The sequence below is a fragment of the Hyperolius riggenbachi genome, chromosome 1, assembly GCF_040937935.1.
Source record: "Hyperolius riggenbachi isolate aHypRig1 chromosome 1, aHypRig1.pri, whole genome shotgun sequence".
In the NCBI taxonomy this organism is placed as follows: Eukaryota; Metazoa; Chordata; class Amphibia; order Anura; family Hyperoliidae; genus Hyperolius; species Hyperolius riggenbachi.
In genome coordinates, this window is record NC_090646.1 from 296,164,382 (window position 1) to 296,187,654 (window position 23,273).

Sequence of the window (23,273 nt, forward strand, 5' to 3'; positions counted from 1 at the left end):
CATGGCTCTGACTATTCCCTGTTTGTGACTCTCACTGCATTGTTGGAAATAACTGCTATTTCCAGCTGTCAAGCAAGCTGTATCTCCCTCTGTGCATAGAATTCTCAGTAAATTAACATTCTGCAGAGATCACCTGACGGACTAAAGCTGTGGCCACCAGTGATAAATGTGATAAATTTCAGAATGTAAATTGGGGGGAGGAAAGATTTTACAATGGGCAAACACTGAGTAAATAATTTATAAGTGAATATTGTAAAATGTAAGCAATTTTATTCATTGCGTTAATTTCACTACAGTTCCTCTTTAAGGTAATAAGACCACATTTTTAAACTGGGGGTTTATGGTTGCAGAAGCTCAATTTTACTTGAAAATGTGATATTTGGCACTCTGTGGATGTGGTTAGCTCAAGGTACATAATGGGAGAAACCTAGCATTCCATATATCTCTGCTGCACATCATATAAACTAGTTGAATTACTGATTAATGCACTTGAAAGGTTTTCATGTATCACTTTCTGATTAAGTGGAATATTACATTATTATGGAAGATGGCTTCTTCCACGTTATCTGTTGGGATCTGGGGGAGAATTTATAATTTTTACACAAATAAAAGCGTGAAAGGCAGGTAGGATAAGTACCGTATATTGGCAATCAGGCCCATACGTACCCTCCAGGAGCCTGTAGGCACAGGTGTCCACATACATACAAAAAGGGCGTTTGGAAAAAAGGGCACGGGATATAGCTGAAATTATGTTTTTATCTAAAACAATATTTTTCATTTATAGCTTATAAACGAAAATCAAGTGCTAAATATGTTGAATAAACGGAAATTAAATGGCAAAATAGCGTCTATAACAAAAAAAGATATCGCAAATGAAGCAGCATAATCCCGTCCATAACCGAAAAATGATATTTACACTTTGATTAACCATAGTAATAAAATTGTATATATTACAGGTATTTTACTGCAACTATACCTAACTGTACTCTCACACAGATCTCTCCCTATCCCTAACCCCTAGACCACCCCCGTTTGTGGAAATATACATAATTTAATAAATTGTATATATTACAAATATTGTACTGTAACTATACCTAACATTACTCTCACACAGAACCCTTTCTGTACCTATCTTTAACCCCTAGACCTCCCTGGTGGTGCCTAACCCTAACCACCCCCCTGGTGGTGCCTAACCCTAACCACCCCCCTGGGGGTGCCTAACCCTAACCACCCCCCTGGTGGTGCCTAACCCTAATCATTCCCACTGCACACACACACCCTTACACACATATAAACAATATATTTAATCCTTAAAATACTTCACTACAAATAACATGAATAAAATAATTTATATATTTTTAATAGAATAAATAGCCTTAAAATCACATACACATTAAAAATATTATAAATAGAAAAAGTTATATATTGATAATAGAATAAATAGCCTTACAATCACGTACACATTAAAAATCTTAAAATAACGGTAATATGAAAAGCGATATATTAGTAAGATGCATTATATAATTCTGAAAACAAGGTTAATTCGAAAACCGATGTATTTCTAACACAATAAGGTTGAAAATGATATTTAAGCATTATACGTATGAAAACAAATTTTAAAACGATAAAATAAGTGTAAACGAAAATTCACTTATTACACTCCTGAAAGAGAAATTTAAAAATGATAAAATAAGTAAAACCGAAAGTCAAAACTAATTTGGAAACCATATTTGTAATAAAAATTCTATAAACGAAAACTTTTGTTAACACGATCCTTGCAACCGCTATTTGTCGGGTGCCCTAATTTCCTCTCTGGCGCCCAATAGCTGATATTTTGCATTGCAATGGCATGGCGCCCTTTTTGTCCATTAGTCATATGCGCCCTTTTTTCCTTCTTCCCAGATGTCCTGGCACCTTAGACTTCGTCCTCAGTTAACCGACAAAGCCCCAACAAACTGCACCGCAAGTGTGCTGGCTGGCCCAGTTGCCACTTCTCCCATCCTTTAATTGCCTGTCATATCATAGGTAGCTACAGGTGCCCCTTAGTATTAGGTAACCAGAATTACATTCAATATTGAGTAGCTAGAGGTGCCCTCAAGTATTAGGTAGCTACAGGAACCTCAGTATTAAGAAGCTAGTGGTGCCTCTGACTGAAGGGAGACCTCGCCAGTGGAATGGTAAAATCAGGGCAAGTAACGTCTCATTTACACTCTCATTAGGACTCTGCATATGGAAGAAGGGAGGTGCTCGGGGACGGGAGGGAGCAGCCTTTCCATCATCAGGCGCTTGTAGGCCTACAGTGCCTTATGGTAAAGCCGGACCTGTCAGCAAGGAAGAGTTGGAAGACCTGATTTTTAATTCTATGATACGCTAGACTATAGCTCCACTTTAACCCTCCTGGCGGTTTGCTAAAAATCCGCCAGGGGGGCAGCAAATGCGTTTTTTTTTAAAAAAAATTTCTTTTTCATGTAGCGAGACAAAGTCAAGGGGGACTCCGATCCACCCCACAGCGCTGCCTGGCACTGATTGGCCAGGCAGCGCACGGGGTCTGGGGGGGGGGGGGGCGGCTGCGGCGGCGATCGGGCACTGCACGCAGCTAGCAAAGTGCTAGCTGCGTGCAGCAAAAAAAATTATGCAAATCGGCCCAACGGGGCCTGAGCGGTGCCTCCCGGCGGCATAGCCCGTGCTCAGCACGGGCTTACCGCCAGGGAGGTTAACGTTTGAATTACCCTAGACGTTTTGTTTTTTTGTTATTGTCACACTTCTAAATTACAGTCACTATACGGGTTATCTGCATCTAATTTCTGATTATACTCTATTTTCTAGGCATTGGACTGGCATTTGCTCTAAGGCCCTATAAGATGTCGTATCGCCAAATCAAATATTTTTCCTTTCCTGGAGAGCTACTAATGAGGATGCTGCAGATGCTTGTCCTACCACTTATAGTATCCAGTTTAGTGACCGGTAAGGTGTTTATATTGCAAAAGAACAGACAAAAAAGAATAACATACAGTACAGTATATGCAAGGAATGCTTAGCATTGTTTCAAGGACAAATGGTCCCTAGGCAGGAGCTCCAGCACTAACACACCAGTAATGTGCTTCATACTTTGAATAATGCTTCAATGATAAAGCAGTCTTTGGCTGCCTCAAAAGGTTGGAATTTGCAATTTAGTTAATAAATCATATAAAGAAGATGGGCTTACTGGGTCTCTGTACCTGTAGTGAATATGGATGGGAAATTGCCACCCACCATCCAGTTATAAGCAGCTGCCTGCTGGTCTACACTGTGGATGGTGCAATGTCTTAATGCTAATGTGATATACAGTATTTGCTTCTAGGCCTACAGTCCTGGTTATAAAGATATATTGCTGCCAACAGGGGATATTATGTTGGAGCAACGTTTTAACAAAAGTCAAGAAACGTACTTTCAAGCAACATGGTCTTTTTTGGTGAATTTGTGAAGTAGGACTTCTGCACATCTTTGTAACCTCTACCACCTCTCCCACTTAGGCCCGGTTCACACTGGCAATTTTAGTGGCAAATGGATCCGATTACCAGTCTAACGTATCCGTTTTAACTCTGTTGCAGTTCAGCTGCTTCAGTTCCATTTCTCCATTTCCCCATTTTCCCCCAGACCTTCACCCCCAAAGTGGATTTTGATCCTTAGAACGGTCAGTTTCTTCGATAGTGGGAAGAAATGTTCTGTTTTTTCATTGCCCCCAATGCAGCATCCGTTTCTATTCTGCTGGGTTTAGCAGTCTGTAAAAATTGATGAAGGATTAAACTTGTGGTCCATTCAGCAGATCTTACGGAATGTATCAATTCCAATGGATGGATATGAACGGATCCTTAGGTTAACATTAGATCCATTCACATCCGTTCCAGTCTGTTCCCTTCCTATCCGGGAATTAGTCTTTTACCACTAATGTGAACCGTGCCTAAAAGGGAACCTAAACTGAATTTTAAAAAAGACTTGAACTTACCCGGGGCTTCTATCAGCCCCCTCCAGCCGCCCTGTGCCCGCGCTGCCACTAAGTGTCCTTCAAGTCCCCCGCAGCGACCCTCTTCTGGCCAGCCGATTGGTGAGTTGACAGGCCACTGCGCATGCACAGCCTTGGCCTTGCAGGTCCACGATCACGCTCCCGTTGCAGGGAGCGTTTTGCGCATGCACAGTAGAGATTTTTTCATACTGCACATGTGTGGACTGCTCCCATCCACGGGAACGCAATTAGGAGGCACACAGACTAGGGCCCACATTGAAGTGACAGGGGGTCGCTGAAGGAGAAGAGAATCGCTTTGTCACGGTGCGGGCACAGGGTGGCTGCAGGGGGCTAGTAGAAGCCCCAGGTAAGTTAAACGCATTTTTTTTTTCTACAGTTAAGGTTCACTTTAAGCATAGTTATTCCAGTTTAACATAGATGGTCACATTTAACCCTCTTAGTCAACTCATACATACCTGAAATATGGGAGAAACTCGGGAGGATCTGTAACAAGCATTGTATCTCTGTTCTGTTCAAATCTAGTGACTCACTAGAGATACAATTACCGATTTTTAACGATCCCAAACTCTTGAGCACAGCCCGATCGCATTGTTATTCCCTCTCCCCAGCGGAAATCCACTCTGTCATGCGCCGCTCTTTGTCTCTCTGCCTCCCTCCGTAGCAACAGATGCATCGCTAGCCTGGAGGCTGACAAGTCTGTACAGCAGTGCACTGTCACCAGAGGGATAGTGTAACAATACCTGTCGGCAACAGAAATCCCCCCTCACCCCAATCCCCCCCCCAACAGTGTGTACAGGGCATAAAAGGAAACAAATATATCAGCCTCCAAAACCCATTCATCTCAGACTCCCTTTAAGGTTCTTGATTGGCTCTCATAAATTACTGGTTGACTTGAGGTCTTCTGCTGGAGGAAGTACACACTATACTTTAGGAAAGAGCAGTAGTTTGTGTTGTCAAAAGAAATTAATATATATTGTAAAGAGAGGTGGATACACAGGTAAATTATAAATCGGATTCATGTTCACTTGCAGTTCTGGTACTTACAGGGTGAATTGCAGACCACACTTTTCACTTTTCTCTTAACATGTAGTAATTTTGATCTTGTGGGAATGTTAGTTTTTTGAGTGTTACATTTGGCTTAATTTAGGATATGTTGCTCTGTTTTTCTACATGCTGGATGGACAATATTTGTCTTTTTTCTCTTTCAGGGATGGCATCTCTGGATGGCAAAGCTTCAGGCAAGATGGGCATGCGTGCTGTGGTATATTATACTGTAACCACATTCATAGCTGTTTTCATTGGCATTATTATGGTGATCATCATTCATCCTGGCAAAGGTACCAAGGAAAATATGGAATCCCATGGGAAGATTGAAAGAGTTCAGGCCACTGATGCAATTCTGGATCTTATAAGGTAAGACATATAGACATAGTCTCTTGCTGTGTAGAATCCTTTAGAAGTAACCATTATCCTCAGACACACATCCTGTGTACTACATGTTAAAGTTGGCAAGTAAAATGGCTTTGGGGGCATACTCACCCATTGCCAGTGCTAAGGTACCACAAACTATCAAATTTGCATATTCCTGTATAAACACTGACTTTCCATCTTATTCCCCATCCCTAATCAGCACTGTGCTGAATAGGGCTGCAGTACATCCTTCTTGTCTGCTCTTCCTAATGTTCTAAAGCAGCATTACACTTGCATTCATGAACTACTGAATTGGTCTCACACTAACCAGCAACATGCAGAGCCTAGATTAGAACATCATGAGATTTCTTTTAATTTGGTCATATGTTCTTACAATAGTAATTCTGTTCAGTGTGAGAGCGGATCTGCAGGTTCAGACATCTGGTGTAAATGCTTGGCTGAGGAGTCGATGTGGAATTAGGACTAAATGCCTACAGGCAGAATCCTATGTAATAAAACTCCTGTCTCTGCATCCTCCTGTGTCTGGCTTAGCTTGAGTCCCCCTCATGGCATTGGTGTTGTGTAGTCCCACTTGTTTTGGTACTGCAGTGTGGTGGAAACAGTCTGCTGATATATTGAATGATTATTAGAACCCCTGTGCTAAGTTATCGATAAATAAACTGATTCTTGGTCAGAGATTTGTATGTAGTAGAGAGCCTACCTTACTGCAATCTACAAAAAGTCATCCCTTAATCCAAGCTTTTGTCTCAGCACAATCTAGTGTTGAGAAGCGAGCTCCCTTCCACTCTGATACCCCCATTACCCCATCCCTAACAACCAGTTTGGACTAGTGATTTTCCCAGCAGTTGGTTGTCACCCAGGACACGGTTGCTTATCCCAACACAGGGCAGCCAGTCCAAAGTAAAATTTTGCCTGCATGTTTATTGCAGTGTCCAAGTGTATTTGTGAGGGAGTTGCAATAACCTGGGACACAGCTAGGACATAGACTAGTGAAGAGGAATGGATCACATTCTTTTTCTGGAGGTGTGTGTATAATGAATCCATCATGCCACAGTTATTATGCACCTGACACTACTGGCCTGTTAACCATTACTACCTGCTTGATGCTCCTTTCTTACAATGTAAGGCAGTGAAAGCAGGAGAGCACAGCCTAAAAGTCAGAAAGGCACTGGAATAATTTTTGCATTGAAGTATGTGTGAATTACCTCTAGCTAAATGTTAGCTGAGTCAGTAACTTGACTTTGCCACCTACTGCTTTCATCCTGCAGAGAAACACAAAGCCAATGGACACAGTATTATAGTCTTAATTAACAATTAAACTACTGCAGACATGAGCATTTGGAACAGAAAACCATAATGTTTACATCTAACAATGAATTGAGGATAGTACAAGGCACATGTCTACCTCTTTGCCTTTTCAACCGCTTCAGTGCTTCTTGGAGTGTAACATTAATGTTTTGAAATGGGTTCTTGGATACGGCACTTTTTTTGGGAGGGGGGAGGGAAATTCTACAGTTGTTTGAGAAGGTAATAATTAATTTTACACCATACCTTGAAACTTTACATTAGGATTTACAGCACTGTAGCTTTGTTGAGTGGCCCATGGAAGCCGTTTGAATTGAGCCTAGTATTCATTAAATCACGAATTATGCTTAGATGAATGTAGAGGGTGAGATGAATTGTATGGTATGTGGAGGCTGCCATATATATTTCCTTCTAAACAATGCCAGTTGCCTGGCTGCCCTGCTGATCTGTCACCAATAATTTTAGCCATAGACCCTGAACAAACATGCAGATCAGACTTTTGACTGAATTTTGACTGGATTTGCCACATGCTTCTTTCAAGTGATTCAGACACTGCTAATGCATGGCAGATCAGCAGGACACCAGGCAACTAGTTTTGTTTATAAATATGTCAGTCTCTATATCCCTCTTGTCGTGGACTAGCTGTAAAAAAGTGCAATCGCAATCGGTTTTCTGTACCGATTGTGATTAACGGTACAATTACAATTGTATGTGTTGTTCTAGCAGAATGCAAATGGCTGGGGGTCTTCCTTTGAAACCTGGCCATCCCAGCAGATAGCAGGGCTTTTCATGGAATTACTTTTGTTCGGCGATCAGGCCAATGTTTGTTTTCAATTAATTAGTTGAATAGAGTCTTATTTCCCAGTTAAGTGTGAAAAACCATCTGAAAAGTAACATTTGGCTTATACTGCTTTAGAACTCAGGAAATTCACAGCAGGGGGGGGGGGGCGCTATCCAGGATCAAGTTATTTGCAGACAGCCCGGCCCCGCAGAGGCAGAAGTAAACTGAATGTAATGTATGGTTTTCTGCTTGTTTAAGAGATACCGTACCTAGGATAGTTATGGAAGATATATAATTTGATTTTTGGTGTCTCGCTGAACATTTTAATACCAATATTAAGGAGCGTCGGTAAGCCACAACCAAGTTATTAAACTTCTCAGGAACTGGACATCCTACGGTAGCCATGTTTCATAACATCTCAATGTCTATTTCTAGAGGATTATGAATTTGTGATTATTATTTGTGTGCGAGAAGCGTGAGCTGAAATATGGAAATGTCACATTTTGTTGGGCCTAAGCTTCCCGCCCAAAAAGAGAACACCCAGTCCAGCCCAGGGACTGACCCTGAGATCCTGCCCGAAAAAGCTAGATCATTGAAAAGGACCAGGCTGGAACTCCACCCCAGTTCTCCCATTTTCCATCTGACCGGAACCAGCTGGAGGACCTTGACGCTGGGTTCCCTGTTTCCTTCAATCTGGAACAAAGAACTTTAACTTGCTTCCACAAAGGGACATATCTATTCTGAACTTAAGCATCCGTTTATTTTCTTTCCCCTTTTATTTTACACTGGGTTATAATTGTCTAATTATTACTTTTAGTGATTTTCTGAATATATTATTTATTTATATTGCATTTATAAATAAAAGACTTTAAGTCACTTATTTTCTCAGTGTCACCCTATTCAGCCAACCAGAACGAATCCTAGCTTTCTGAAGAGACGCTACTACTGTTCGTTATAGCCAGATTAGTGTGTGTTTTAACCGTTTTATTCACAGGTTTTAGAATCCGTGAGAGTAATGTCCTCTGTCCTCCCACAGAGGTGGTGGCAGCTTTGTACCCTGAAATAGTGTGTAGTTTGTGTTACTGTAGCTCGCAAGCTCCCTTCTAGCCTGGCTGCTGCAAAATTCAAGCTGTTTCAGCTCATCACTTGCGTCCACCAGGTTGGACGGTCTGTGGGTTGAAATACATTGGAAGGCATTGAGCAGTCCAGCCACTATGGGGCCTGTGATACCTCTCACTTCAGGTGTCCTTTTAATGAACTCTTATGTATCTTTTCCATGTATTCGGTCAGTCTTAGTATGGACCAGGAGAGCTGAGTTATACCCCGTTCCTCCCAGTAATTTGTCACTCAGTCTTTCACAAGCTAGAGCTCTGTCACCAGGGAAGCCGACAATTTGGCTGAGATGAACCAGATTAAAAAATATTCTATCTTCATAGCCTTATAGCAGAGTCCCCAATAACCACAATCTTCTTAAAACCTCATAGCGCTTTGAGCCCTACTACTATTAGGTGGGCTTTTACCACAGCCATAAGCTGAAGCAGTGATTTGTAGAGCTATCACTTCTGCACCCAGGGGCATTGCTAGGATGCTAAGAGATCCAGGGCACTTTTGGGCTCTCAAGCCAGAAAATGGGTGTGGCCATGCACCAGAATGTAGGTATGGCCATGGTTGGAGCCAAATTTCCATTAACTTAACAGCAGTCTAGGTCTGATCTCTCCCCAGATGTTCTTATTTTATAAATATTTGTTTTATTTTTAAATCTGCCTATTTTTTATTTTTTGTATTCCCTCCTCTCTCCCTCTCCCCACCAGCCATTCAGCGTTATCAGCTGTAATAGGCTTCAGCCTATGACAGCCGATCACTTCCCTGCTTCTGGAGGGGACAGCCGTGTCACACGGCTGTCCCCAGTACAGTGCTGCCTTAGATCGCAGCACTGTACAGCAAAAAAAGACAGTCTCCCATCGCCGCTGGGAGACTGAAAGCGGATTGTCCGAAACCACACCCTAAGGGCCTTATGCTGATTGGCGTTGGGCGGTCCTGGGGCTGCCGTCGCAGCCACACCCGTCGGCGTGCCGCGGTCGGCAAGTGGTTAATAAAAAAAAAAAAAAAAAAAAAGCAAAAAACACAAAAATGCAGCATATCACATAAATGGGCAGTGTCACTTAAAGGGAAGGTCCGAGCACAATATAAAAAAAAATCCACTTACCTCGGGCTTCCTCCAGCCCCTTGCCGCTGTCCTGTCCCCTCTGGTGCAGATGCTGACCTCGCCAGGTCGGCATCTGCTTGCGCTTCTCCATGTGGCTCACTGAGTCGCACTGATGTCATCCGGACTGTACTGCGCAGGCGCAGAACAGTCCGGATGATGTCTGCGCGACTCTGAGAGCCACTTGTGCAGTGGGCATCTTGCGGCGGAGGGGACCCCGGGCCATCAGCAGGGAGCGGAGCTGCGGCTAGCAGGGGCTGGAGGAAGCCCCAGGTAAGTGGAGATTTTTTTTTTAAAGGTGCTCGGATGTGTCCTTTAAACATTACTAGGTGGAGTTACCTGGCTTCAGTACCTGGCTGCTCTGGCTTTCTGCTAGGCGGGCTGGCCTGCCGTTAGGTTATCCAGCAGTTCCCCCATAGCATTCCCTGACCTTCTAGTGGACCTTCTCCCATGCCTCTGATTGAGGCACCACAACTCCCAGCATGCTCCCATAAATGAACTACAGCTCCCTGCATGCCCTCATAAAGGCATCACAGTGCTCAGCATGGCACCACACCACCCAGCCAACATAGAGGCACTACAGCACCCAGCAAGCATAACCCAGATTGACACACCACAGCTCCCAGCATGCCTGCCATTGAGGACCCACACTGGCTCTGCATGGGGGAAACCAGGGGCACCCCAGAATAGATCTGGGGCACATGCCACTTATCTTTGGGGCTAGCAACGCCCCTGACTAGCAGGGCCGTTTTTAGGTATAAACAGGCAAATGCTTGGGGTGACAGCTGGTTAACCACTTAATGACAACCAGACTTATAAAAACATCCTGCTATACTGAGCCTCATAACTCCAGGAAGTCAAACAGTGCTGCTGCCGCTGTGCACGCTCGCGCTCCCGCGAGTGCATGTGTGTTCCCATGCGGGTGCACTTGAGATTAGTGAGAAAAAAAACACCATTGAAAAAACACCTTTATTTCCAAATAATATATTGTCACCATAGTTTGTACTAGGGACATAAGTAAAATGTTGTGATAACCAGGACAAATAGGCAGATGAAATGTGTGGGTTTTATGTACAGTAGCAGTGTTTATATTAAAACTATCGGGGATGAAAATTGGAGAAATAGTGTATTTTTTCATTTTTCCCTTGTTTATCCCTTTAAAATGCATAGAAAATAAAGTAATTAAAGTAATTACTGAAAACAAATATCAACCCCAAAAAGCCTAATTGGTGGTGAAAAAAAACAAGATATAGATCATTTCATTGTAATTCATAGTGATTAAGCTATTGGCAAATAGGATGAGCACTGAAGGGTGAAAATCGCTCTTGTTGGTTAGGGTAAAAATCGCTTTGTGGTTAAAGTGAATGTTTACCGTTAAAAAAAGAAAAAGAAAAAGTCAGATACTCACCTAAGGCTCGGTCCTAATGAGCCTTCCCTCTCCTCTCCCGGTGCCCGGTCCCGCGCAGGATCACCCGTGGCAGTATTCGACCAGTTCGGTCAAATACTGCCACTTCCGCAGCCGAAGGGATGTTTCGGAAGCCTTCGGGAGCACTCGGGCTCCCGAGGACGGGGCCGCTCCATAGTACGCATGCGCGAGCGCCCTCTATGACGCACTCGCGCGTACGTAATATGGAGCGTCCCGTCTTCGGAAGCCCGAGTGCTCCCGAAGATCTCCGAAGTCCCTGCGACGGCGGACGCGTACGGGGGAGCCAGCGCAGCACCGAAGGCACCGGGAGAGGAGAGGGAAGGCTCATTAGGACCGAGCCTTCCCTCTCCGGCGTGCAACGTCATTGATGAGGTTTGGGGAAGAAGGAGCCCCGACACTCGGCCAGTGTCGCCCGGGGAGCTGCCGGACAGCCCTATATGGACAGCCGTGGGGAGAAGAGCCAGGAGGCCGGCGTGGGACGTCCCGACCAGCACTGGGCTGCAGAAAGCCCCTGGTACGTGAACATTTTAATTTTAGCCAGAGCTCGGAGTCCCTTTAAGTGACAAGACAATATACTCTGTACAGCGCTATGGAAGATGTCGACGCTATATAAATACTAAATAATAATAATAATAATAAATGGTAATTTTAACACCTAAATGGACACTACTGATTCACATAACAAAGATTGCCTGAATAGCATAGCAATGAACGGCAGGTAATGTTCAGCTAATTAAGCTGTAATTGTTTTGATTATTCAATCTTTTTTTTTATAAACTGGCTACACATTACTCTTAACAGTCATAGGTAGGATTTGTTAAGCGGGTTGAGCGAGTTTAAGCCAGTAAGGTGTATCTGGCCTGGTTATAATGCGTATATACTTTATAGACATGTTTTTAGAAGCAATATTTTTGTATCTAGCCTATCAATTAATCATTGCTGCATACAAACCCAGTTAAAGGACAACTGAAGTGAGAGAGGTATATGGAAGCTGCCCTATTTATTTCCTTTTAAGCAATACCAGTTAGCTGGCTATCCTGCTGACCCTCTGCCTCTAATACTTTTAGCCAAAGACCCTGAACAGGCATCATTATCTGACAAAATTACCTGCATGCTTGTCTTTGGTGTGATTTAAACACTACTGCAGCAGCAAAATAGATCAACAGGGCTGCCAGGCAATTGGTATGGCTTAAATAAATATGTCAGCCTCCATATATCTTTCACTACAGTTGTCCTTTAATGTAGGCTCAAACTTCCTATTCATAAGTTTAGGGGGTGGGAGAGGCAACAACTACCTTGCCTTGGGTGTCAAAATGTACAGAAATGACCCTGTGCACTAGCCCCTTTCACATCTTCACTCAACATTGACCATGTGTTTATTTGCTGAAGAACATATTTGTCCTTCCTTACTGAGATCCTTTCCCACCCGTCTGGCTACTGTGACTGTCTAATATATCATTGTGCAAATTCTCTCTGCCCATCTCTGCTTTTTAAAATTTGAAGGATGATGCCTGTAACTACTGTAATCTTGGTAAAGTAACATACACACTTGTTCTGGGGGGACCAGGGGCATGGCTGGCACACTTGTATATGCAGAGGCAAACGCAGGATTTTTAAGGCGGGGATTCCTGAAAGGTCCAGAAGCACTTATGTCCCCGAGTGCTTCCGAATACAGGTGGCTCCATACTGCCCATGCACAAAAGTGTGCTGGCGTATTATGGAGCTGCCTATCTTTGGAAGTACTCAAGGACATAAGTGTTTCTGAGGGCTTCTGGAAGCAGCAAATTTGAACAGGGTACAACGCTGGAACAACTCCCCGAGAGAGGAACAGGAGATAGACTTAGTTTGGACAATTCAGTGGAATATGCTACATAGTGTCACATAGCGCAAGCGATACCCATATTATGCAGGGATATATGCATCTGCGGAAGATGGCGGCGCTATATAAATACTAAATAATAATAATTTGCCTCACCAGGATTGCACTTTTATTTAGCTTTCCTGTATGACAAGAAGACACAGCCAGCCAGCACTAGGGGAAGAGGGAAACAAAGGTGAATGAGGGAGGGCTGGGGCACACCAAGAGGGCTTCTGAGCGTTTTTCAAATCAACATTGATTTGAAAAGCGCTTGGCTAATGTTACCCTATGTGGGTGTTCCCACAGCAGCGTTGTGATTTTTTCAAAATCGCAGGTATACCGCATGTAGCATTTTTTTGAGTGATTCATTCAGAAATCGCTCTGAAAATCACACTCACTAATTGCTAGCGATTGCTATTGTGATTTTGGTGTGCACTAGCCCAGAGAGAAGAGGAGTGGAGAGAAATTGAGAATAGCCTGAGATGGAGCATTAACTGTATTGCAGTCCCACATCACACAGAGGCTACTTGCCTGTAATAGGACTCCTGTCCCTGCCAGTCTCTCACACAAGTCAGAAAGCAGCCCTCCTGGAGTCTAGGGACTGTCAAAAAATGTTCACCTTGTTTAACAAGATGCAGTCATTATAACAGAGGGGAGAGACAGATTTTTGCCCACGGACCCTCCAGGCAAGCTCTGCATCATGCTGTGTATATATACCAGCTTGCCTGCCCTTTAATTGCAGTTTTATCAGCTTGCCTAGTGTTTTGCATTGCCTTACAACAACAAACCTGAATACACCAGACACCAGCCCTAAATCACTGAATGAAAGGGGGCCTGGGGGGAGATTGCCCCCCCAGGTGGAGTGGAGAGACTGAGATAGAGCAGATAGTGTATCTGTATTGCAGTCCCACATCACACAGAGGCTATTTGCATGTACTGTGTCTCCTGTCCCTGCCAGCCAAATCCAAAAAAGCTTTATTGGCAGGACCAAATACATTTAGCATTGCCAAAGCAAAAACAAAACATTAACAACATGGTGGGGAGGATTGTGGGAATAGGGGAATGATATAGGCAGGGCCGGATTTACCATAAGGCACTGTAGGCACGTGCCTACAGGCGCCTGATTGGGCAAGGGCGGGGTTTAAATTGTCCCCTTCATAATTAAAAACCTCAGAGAGCGATCCCCCATGACAGCGCCGCACGGTCCGCCCACTTGCGTCATGATCCGGCGGCCGCAACTACAGTTACAGGCAGGCAGTCTGAGGGCGGCTAATCACATATGCACGGTCTATTCCGCTCTTCCCGCCCACCACCGTTATGTCTGCACGCAGCGCTGCAACTTGTAAGTGAGCAGCAGCTGCGTGCATGGGGGGGAGCTGGCGGTACGCTTCAGTTTTCAGTCTCTGCTGGCTGGGATCGGGAGAAACCACGTGGGTGGCCAGAGCTGAGCGGGCATCACTTGCCTGTGAAATTTGTCTGCCTGCGACCATAGCCCTGAACGAGGAGGTGAAAGACCAGTCCAGCGGAGGTAGGCAAAAAGCTCCGCTCTGCTCCCCTCTCCTCCTGTTCACAATGCAGCCAGCCAGCATGTTTATTGAAGTGACAGGCGGGGAGGGGGGCAGAGGAAACAGCCGTACGGGAAAGCCTTGTCCTGTATAGGCTACAGCTCCGCCCCCTGTGTGTATGCTATTGGGGGCTTGAGGGGCACGCTGTATCTGATCTTTCCCCTATGATCTCTGACACAAGGGAGAAGGGGTCAGGCCAGGGGCACACACATCTGCACTGCAGAGTGTGCTGACAGCGCCATGGATTCCCTGCTGCTTCGGTTCCAGCCTGATCTAGTAGACAGTGTCACCTGGCTGCGAGAAACTTCAGCTCAAGATGCTGTGAACGGTACTTTCCCTTCCTGTAAAGTTAGCTAGCTCATTGAATGGAGGAGGGGGAGTGATGGTTTTGTTTTATGTGTGTGCATGAGAAATGGGATGAGGGGGATTATTGTGTGTGTGTATATATGTTTGTGTATATATGTTTGTGTTTGTGTGTGTGTGTGTATATATATGTTTGTGTGTGTGTATATATGTTTGTGTGTGTGTGTGTATATATGTGTGTGTGCGCGATTGTGTGAGTGTAATCTGTAAGATCTCTGTGTGTGATTGGGTGAGTGTGTGTGTGTGTGTGATTGGGTGAGTGTGTGTGTGTGTGTGATTGGGTGAGTGTGTGTGTGTGTGTGATTGGGTGAGTGTGTGTGTGTGTGAGATTGGGTGAGTGTGTGTGTGTTCTGACAGTGTGTGTGATCTTGGTATGTGATCTGTGTGTGACTGTAATCTGTGTGTGTGTGATCTCTGAGTGTTAGTGTGTGTGGTGTACGCAACCAAAGGGCACCTGAAAATGTGGGTGCCCAGGCAAGCTGATAGTAGGATATTGGTAAATTTGCCAATATTTTACTATTAAAGAGTAAAGAAGGAAACTAAAGAAGTAAAATATCGGAATTACATACCGATATTTTACTATAGCTCAACCTACTCCTACTCTCACACAGTACCCCCCCCCCCCCTGACACCTAGCCCTAACCATCCCACACTGCACAGACACAACTCTATCCAACCATTCCGCACAAACACCCTAACAGCCCCCATCTCGCACGAACACCCTTCCTGATACCTAACTGCCCTGTCCCCTCCACACAAACACCCTACCTGATGCCTAACCTTAACCACGCCCAAACCACCAATCACCACAGAAAAAGAAAAAACATAATTTTTCATGCGCCGCCATAGACCCATTGAAATAGTGGCACTGAGGAGTAATTTGATCACCTGATGAATATCGGGTACTGGACCGCTAGGCTGCTTTTTATCACTCTGTCGCTACTTCAATGCCTTGCATAATTTTATTTTGAAACAAAAGGGGGTGTGGCTTGGGGGTGTGGCCTGTACCTAGGGGCGGGGTTTAGGGCGCCAGATCTTGTGTGCCTATAGGCTCCTCAGCTCTAAATCCGGCCCTGGATATAGGTATACCATCCATAGGGGTGTGGAGAATGTAAGGGATGGTCAGCCTCTCACACAAGCTGCAGGCAGCCCTCCTGGAGTTTAGGGACTGTCAAAAACTTTTCAACCTGTGACATACCTTATGTAGCTCAGTGTTCTCCCCAGGATTTTTTTCCAGCCGGGTGTCATGAAAAAGTAGCCGGGTGGGGTGTGACAGGGGAATGCAGGACCAGTGCAACTCTGCTTACAGCATAGGTGGAGGAGGAGACAAGCTGATGTACCTGCTAGGTACACGCAATGCAATTTTCTGACAGATTTACTGTCAGATCGATTATTTGCAACATGTTAAATCTGATTTTCAATCGCTTTTCCGTTCACTTCTATGGGAAACCGAGGAGAAATTTGATCAGAAATCAGATTGGACGTGTTGGAAATATAGTCGATCTGGTGGTAAATCTGTCAGAAAATTGCATCATGTGTACCAGGCATTAGGGAGAAATTGTTTCAGATGATGGTGCTCAGGTTCCCCCAGCGACATGATTGATGGCAAAGATTAGATTGTAAGATCTTCTGAGTACAGTTAGTACTCTGTGGATAGTTAGTGACATCACAGCAGGGATTAGATTGTAAACTTCTCTGTTTGTAGTTAGTGACATAATGGCTGGGATCAGATTGTAAACTCCTCTGTGGATAGTTATGCCTGGTACACACCATGCGATGTTCTGGCTGATTTACTGCCAGATCAATTATTTCCAACATGCCCAATTTTTCATAGGATTGAATGAAAAATCGATTGGAAATCAGGACATGCTGGAAATAATCGATCTGCCAGAAAATCTCATTGTGTGTACCAACCATTAGGGACACAACGGCAGCGATTAGATTGTAAAATCGTTTGTGGATAGTTAGTGTCATCACAGCAGGAATTAGATGATAAAATCCTCTGTGGATAGTTAGTGACAAATCGGCAGGGACTAGATGGTAAGATCCTTCCTGGAGAGTAAGTGGCATAAAGGCATGAATTAGATTGTAAGCTCTTCTGTGGATAATGACATGAAGTCAGGAATTAGATTGTACGCTCACCTGTGGATAGTCAGTAACATGATGGCAGAGGTAATTCAATTATCATAAATGATCATAGATATTGATCCAAAATAGGCAGCAAAAAGATGGATTAATAATAAAAAAAAAACAAAAAAACACACACAGGTGACAGCCACCACGTATGTTATCTCAGATGATCACCTGCTCGCTGGCATCAGGCTATGTAACAAAGCCTTGTGACAGGACAAGCAGAGTCCCCTCGGTATGCAGCTGGCCAGTGTCCTGTCTGGGAGACTCCGAGATCTGCAATCCACACTCACCGGGTCATCTTGGGGAGGGAGGGGGAAGAGGTGTGAATCCACACTGCAAGCAGCCGCTCAGTAAGTGAAAATAAATTCCTAACATTCCAGCCAGGCAGACTTCACATTAAGCTAACCACATTAAGCTGTATTTGTAGCTGCTTCTATCTGCCTAGCTGTTCCGTGAGCGGTGCCCCGGCTCCCTCCATGATCTATCATTTGCCGCCAGCTGCCTCCACGTGTGTCACAACACAACACTGCATAAGCCACTCCCCAAGCCATGCTAGGAGCGCAGCGATTGGCTGCACCATTACACAAGCCTGTTTTCAACATAAGGAAGCCTGGCAGCTCTAAAAGTTTCACCGGAGCCTAGAGAAAGAATGCCAGACAGAATCCGTGATAGGCGAGCCCCTGCAGCCTGCCCGCGGCCACACCCACTGCTGCCTATCTGCATAATAATGCAGGCTACAGACGGAGGTAGAGATGAGGGGAGCCAGAGGACTGACTAGGAGGGGAGAAGGTGTGCGTGCAGACTGCAGCTGTCGGCATGATGTAGTGTAGCGCGGTCGGACGCTTCTGCTTTGGCTGTTTTTTTCCTAGCTAGGTGGGCCAATGACAACAGGCGGGCGGGGTTTAAAAACAGCCGGGCGGCACGCCCCCCTGATTGGCCCTGGGGAGAACACTGTAGCTGTCTACATGCAGTCTTTACAATAGGGAAAGAGCTGAGTTTTTCCCACAGACCCTGCAGGCAAGCCTCTGTATATTTACCAGCTTGTCTGCTTCAGCGATTTCAGGGATTTTTTTTAAAGGTACAGGAGTCTCAGGGGGGTGTTCCATACATCCAGAACCCCCGTCTGGATACGCCAGTGATATGGGAGACATAAAAGACACATTTGTTAAAGTGTCTGCACTTGTTATATGGAGAAAATTATGGCTGCATATTTCATATAGGTGTAGTGATGGCTAATCATTGCTGTATTTGTAATATTGAGTTTTTGATTCGAGATCCAAACATTTCTCAAACATTTATATATATATATATATATATATATATATATATATATATATATATATATATATATATATATTCGCCCCCTATACATCATCATTGAGCTAAACTTTGACCCCTTACCTCAGGGTCAGCAGACACATGTTATCCAATCAGCTAGCACCCCTTCCTGGACCCCCCCTCCCCCACCCCCCTATCAAAAAGCAGTTGCGGTGGCCATATTGGATCAATTCTCTGCTGGCTGCTGTGTTGACTGTTAGAGCAAGGTCAGACTTGTTGCAGACAGGTAGGGAAAGTATTAGCTAGCCTGTGTTCTTGTTCCTTACTTGCTGTGAAAGGACTCCAAACAGCCTTTTTCAGGGCTAGCACATCGTTCTCCTGTGTTTTTTTTTTTGTGTGTGTGTGTTACACTCCACAGCCCACTGACACACAGAGCTGTGTGCACACTACTGCTGTTGCAGGCACAGAACCACTCCAGTGCATTATTTCACTGTATTCTGATAGTACTATTGTATTTCTCTGTGTGAGACACTAAACAGCCCTCTGACACCCAGAGGTGTGCATGAAGTGATATCTGCATAATTTGAGACTTTTGGCATGCATCCCCCTCTGGCATGCCCCTATCCAGGTGTTAGACACATTGAAACAACTTTTTCAAAATTTGCCTGCCCATCGAACTTTATGGAGATTTGCCAGATTCGCATGTTCGTGAACATTTTGCGGAAGTTCGCGTTCGCAAACTGAAAATTCTATGTTTGCGACATCTCTATTTATGATGCCTTGTAATATGACGGTACGTAAAAGGACACATCACCAGAGAGAGCTATGGAGGCTGCCATATTTCTTTCCTTTTAAACAATACCGTTGCCTGGCAGCCCTGCTGTTCTCTTTGACTGCAGTAATGTCTAAATCACATGCGCATGGAATCAACAAGTGCACTAAATCTCACATTGCATGTACATTAGAATGTTAGCATTTTTCCTGTACACTTATTTTTAGTGGAAATGGACCAATAACCCAATATATATATATATATATATATATATATATATATATATATGATTTAGCCTTTAAAGAGACACTGAAGCGAAAAAAAAAATATGATATTATGATTTATATGTGTAGTACAGCTAAGAAATAAAACATTAAGATCAGATACATCAGTCTAATTGTTTCCAGTACAGGAAGAGTTGAGAAACTCCAGTTGTTATCTCTATGCAAACAAGCCATTAAGCTCTCCGACTAAGTTAGTCGTGGAGAGGGCTGTTATCTGACTTTTATTATCTCAACTGTAAGTGAACTGGTTACTTTTTCTCTGCTAGAGGAGAGGTCATTACTTCACAGACTGCTCTGAAAGAATCATTTTGAATGCTGAGTGTTGTGTAATCTGCACATATTATAGAAAAATGCAATGTTAGAAAAAACACTATATACCTGAAAATAAAAGTATGAGTATATTTTCTTTGCTGCTAATCTTCTAGTAATTATTCATAGTACACAACCAATTCATTATATCATATATTTTTTTCTTCGCTTCAGTGTCTCTTTAAGCCGTCAGGAAAACTATGATAAATAGGGCTTGTTCACAATAAAAGAGCTTTTCTAAGCGCATTGTGATTTTAAAAGCTCTTGCTAATGTTATCTTATGTGTGTGTTATCACTGGAGCGATGTGATTTTGTAAAAATCTCCCAGGCCATAGCATTGTATTAGCAAGAGCCTTTCAAAATCATTAGGGCTTAAAAAGCTCTTGTAGTGTGAACAAACCGAATTCTCTGGCCATTTAAGTGCAATATCTAGAGTATGTTGTTAAATGTAAAATTAGTGCCAACTATGTAGATTAATGCATAGCTTTACCGTTGGTGTGTACACTCTTGTTTCTGAGGAAATATTTGATTATTAAGTCTACACTTCCCCTTCATAATCCCCATGTTATTCTAAAATGTATTTTAAATGTAGGAAGCTCTATTTTATGTCCGTTATTAAGCGTGAAGTTTATCTAAAATAAAAATATAACTTTATTTTCCTAAAGGAATATGTTCCCTCCTAACCTGGTGGAAGCCTGCTTCAAACAGGTAAGTGTTTGATTTGTGTTATAGAAATCTGCTATTACTCACTTTCCTGTGATAGTTATTTATATATATCGCATGTCTGGGGTCACAGAATACAGGCGATTGCCACATTTATAATAACTAGTGTGGAATTGTATGGATTTATATGACAGTGGCCAGGTATTGTAAAGACATCATCAATGTATTGTTGCTAGCTGAAAATGTAGATAGCAGCAGAGCAACATCAGGTCTGTTGGCAAAACCAACCCCATAATATAAATACATGACACAGATTCCCCACTATACATTTTCTGGCTTGGGAATTCTAATGGTCACTTCATGACATTCCTTATATTGTACATATAGAATAAATGCACAAAAGTACAGAGGTCTGTTTAAAGTCAGGTTACAGTAGAATCCTTTTAAAATAAACTTCAAGGGATCAGACAAAGTAGTTTACTAAACCAGAAGTTTACTATATCAGAATTGGTCATACATTGTATACGAATACAGGCGCATTTGCTGGAACCTGGGGAAAGAGTTTACTATAGCCAGAGGTTTACTATAATGAGATTCTACTGTACAAAAGTAATTCAGTTTTGCAATATCTTTCTTTGCTGCGAAACGGAGGGGGTTTCCTTTGCATGGAGTAAATTACCTTTTTATAATTTTGAAAAACTAACAACAAATGAGCAAACCAGAAACAAGACCTTGAAATTCCAGCATGAGAAAGTGCTTGCATGGCATTTTATGAACGCCAACCTGTTTGTTTGTTTTTTCTAAATGCAGATCTGACTTGTAAACTATGTTGATCACAAAGTTAAAGCAATGAAAATTAAACAGATGTTTACAAACAGGATTGAGGTGGAAGAAAATAGGTTTATAAAAATGTGGAGTAACGGCAATGAATATGGTTCGTTAAAGTGGACCTGAACTCTTGCACAGGACACAAGGAAAACATAACAGAAATGCACCCTGTATGTGTTTAAAGCAGGGGTCTCAAACTTGCGGCCCGCGGGCCATTTGCGGCCCTCGATACAATATTTTGTGGCCCTCGCCGGCAAAAGCTTCCTTATAGTTCGCTTCAGTGCTCCCAAGTAATCCGCCGCATCCCCGCCACTAAACGAGGGCTGTAGAGCCCCCAAATCGCCCATGGGGCAATCCGCTGGCATTTCCTGGAAGGAGCAGAACTTTCAGCTTCAGCTCTGCCCCTCCTAACATCAATCGCCGCCTCTCTCCGCCCCTCTCTGTGAAGGAAGAGTGAGAGGGGCGGGCAGAGGCTGCGATGCGCCGCGATTGTGAAATTCCTTATGCGGCCCAGCCTCATCCTGACTTTGCCTCCTGGGTTCCCCCAGGTAAATTGAGTTTGAGACCCCTGGTTTAAAGAGTTTAGCTGGTGTAATTCCCCCTCATTTGTGTCGAATCACAATTTTGATCCCTCCCCTGTATCACATAACTGCCTATGGCAAATAAGCAGATAAGCCCATTTAAAAGTACACGCTGTAAACAATATGTCTGCTTCCATGATCAGTAAGTAGAAACTGTGCAGATTCACTTTAGGATTTGTATTAGCTGTAACAAAAATGTTTTTGTTTAAAGGTCATTATGCTGTTGTGTATCTCTTAGAGCAGAGAGTAGTTCTGAGTTCAGGTCCACTTTAAAGGACAACAGAAGTGAGAGGAATATAAAGGCTGCCCCTCCTATATTTATTTCCTTTTATACAATACCACTTGCCTGGCAGTCCTGCTGATCCTCTGCCTCTAATACTTTTAGCCACAGACCCTGAACAAGCATGCAGCAGATCAGGTGTTTCTGACATTGTCAGATCTGACAAGAGTAGCTGCATGCTTGTTTCTGGTGTTATTCAGTGTCATGTGACAAGCATATGGTGCCACTTAAAAAGGGTTGCCTCTGACATGGCAAAACAGAATCAGAATCGGTTTTATTCACAAAGCATGACTGGGTTGCTCCCGTCATTGGTTTTGGCACATACAGGGAACAGTAGTAGAAAAAAAAAGCAATAAACAGTAAGTCAATAACAGCAACCAGTATACAGCAACAGCAGCTGCAGCCAAATGAGGAGGAGGAGGTGTGTGTGTGTGTGTGTGTGTGTGTGTGTGTGTGTGTGTGTGTGTGTGTGTGTGTGTGTCTGTCTGTCTGTCTGTTTTTTTCAAGAGATTGGCGGTGGAAGGGAAACAAAAGTGGAGCTGGCCAGAAACCTCCGGCCTGATGGGAGCTGGCTGAAGAAGTGATAGCCTAGGTGTGAGGAGTCATTGCCAATCCTCATTGCTCTGGAGGGCAGTATGGATTTGTGAAGGATGTCTGGTGGGGGAAGGAGCAAGCGTACCAGCTTGCTCCTTCCCCCACCAGACAGATTCAGTACTTACGAAGTAGAAGGACCTTAGAAGTGCTTGAGCCATACCAAACTTTTTAACCACTTGAGGACCACAGTGTTAAGCCCCCCCCCCCCCCCCCCCCCCAAAGACGAGGCTGTGTTTTGCATAATTGGCCACTGCAGCTTTAAGGCCAAGCTGTAGGACCGCACAACACGGCACACGAGTGATTTCCCCCCCCCCCCTTTTCTCCCCACCAACAGAGCTCTCTGTTGGTGGGGTCTGATGGTCCCCCAGTTGTTGTTTTTTTTTACAACTATTTATCTCTATTTATTTATATTAAAAAAAGTGTACTGCCTCCAGTACAGCGCTGCTGCCGATCGCAGCGCTGTACTGTTTAAATAAACAGCAATCGCGCAGTCTAACAGTCTCCCGAGCGGCAATAGCCACTCGGAGACTGAAGAGGGGGCAGAGCTAAGCCCCCCGAAAAGGAGATGCGCGCACGCTGCGCGCAATCTCCTTCAGTAGCCGGCTCCAGGATCTGA

General features: G+C 43.9%; 1 protein-coding gene across 3 annotated transcripts in view; it reads left to right on the forward strand.

Moving 5' to 3' along the window:
* Window positions 1–23,273, forward strand: part of LOC137508264 (excitatory amino acid transporter 1-like) — a 263,434-nt gene that overhangs the window by 157,365 nt on the left and 82,796 nt on the right. For all 3 annotated transcript variants that reach the window (XR_011020480.1, XM_068233742.1, XM_068233741.1), the window contains exons 4-6: window positions 2,827–2,964; window positions 5,212–5,416; window positions 20,377–20,419. Coding sequence is in view for 2 of the 3 variants with exons in the window: in XM_068233742.1 (XP_068089843.1) it covers window positions 2,827–2,964; window positions 5,212–5,416; window positions 20,377–20,419 (386 nt within the window). In the remaining variant the exon portion in view is untranslated. The remainder of the gene's footprint in view (window positions 1–2,826; window positions 2,965–5,211; window positions 5,417–20,376; window positions 20,420–23,273) is intronic.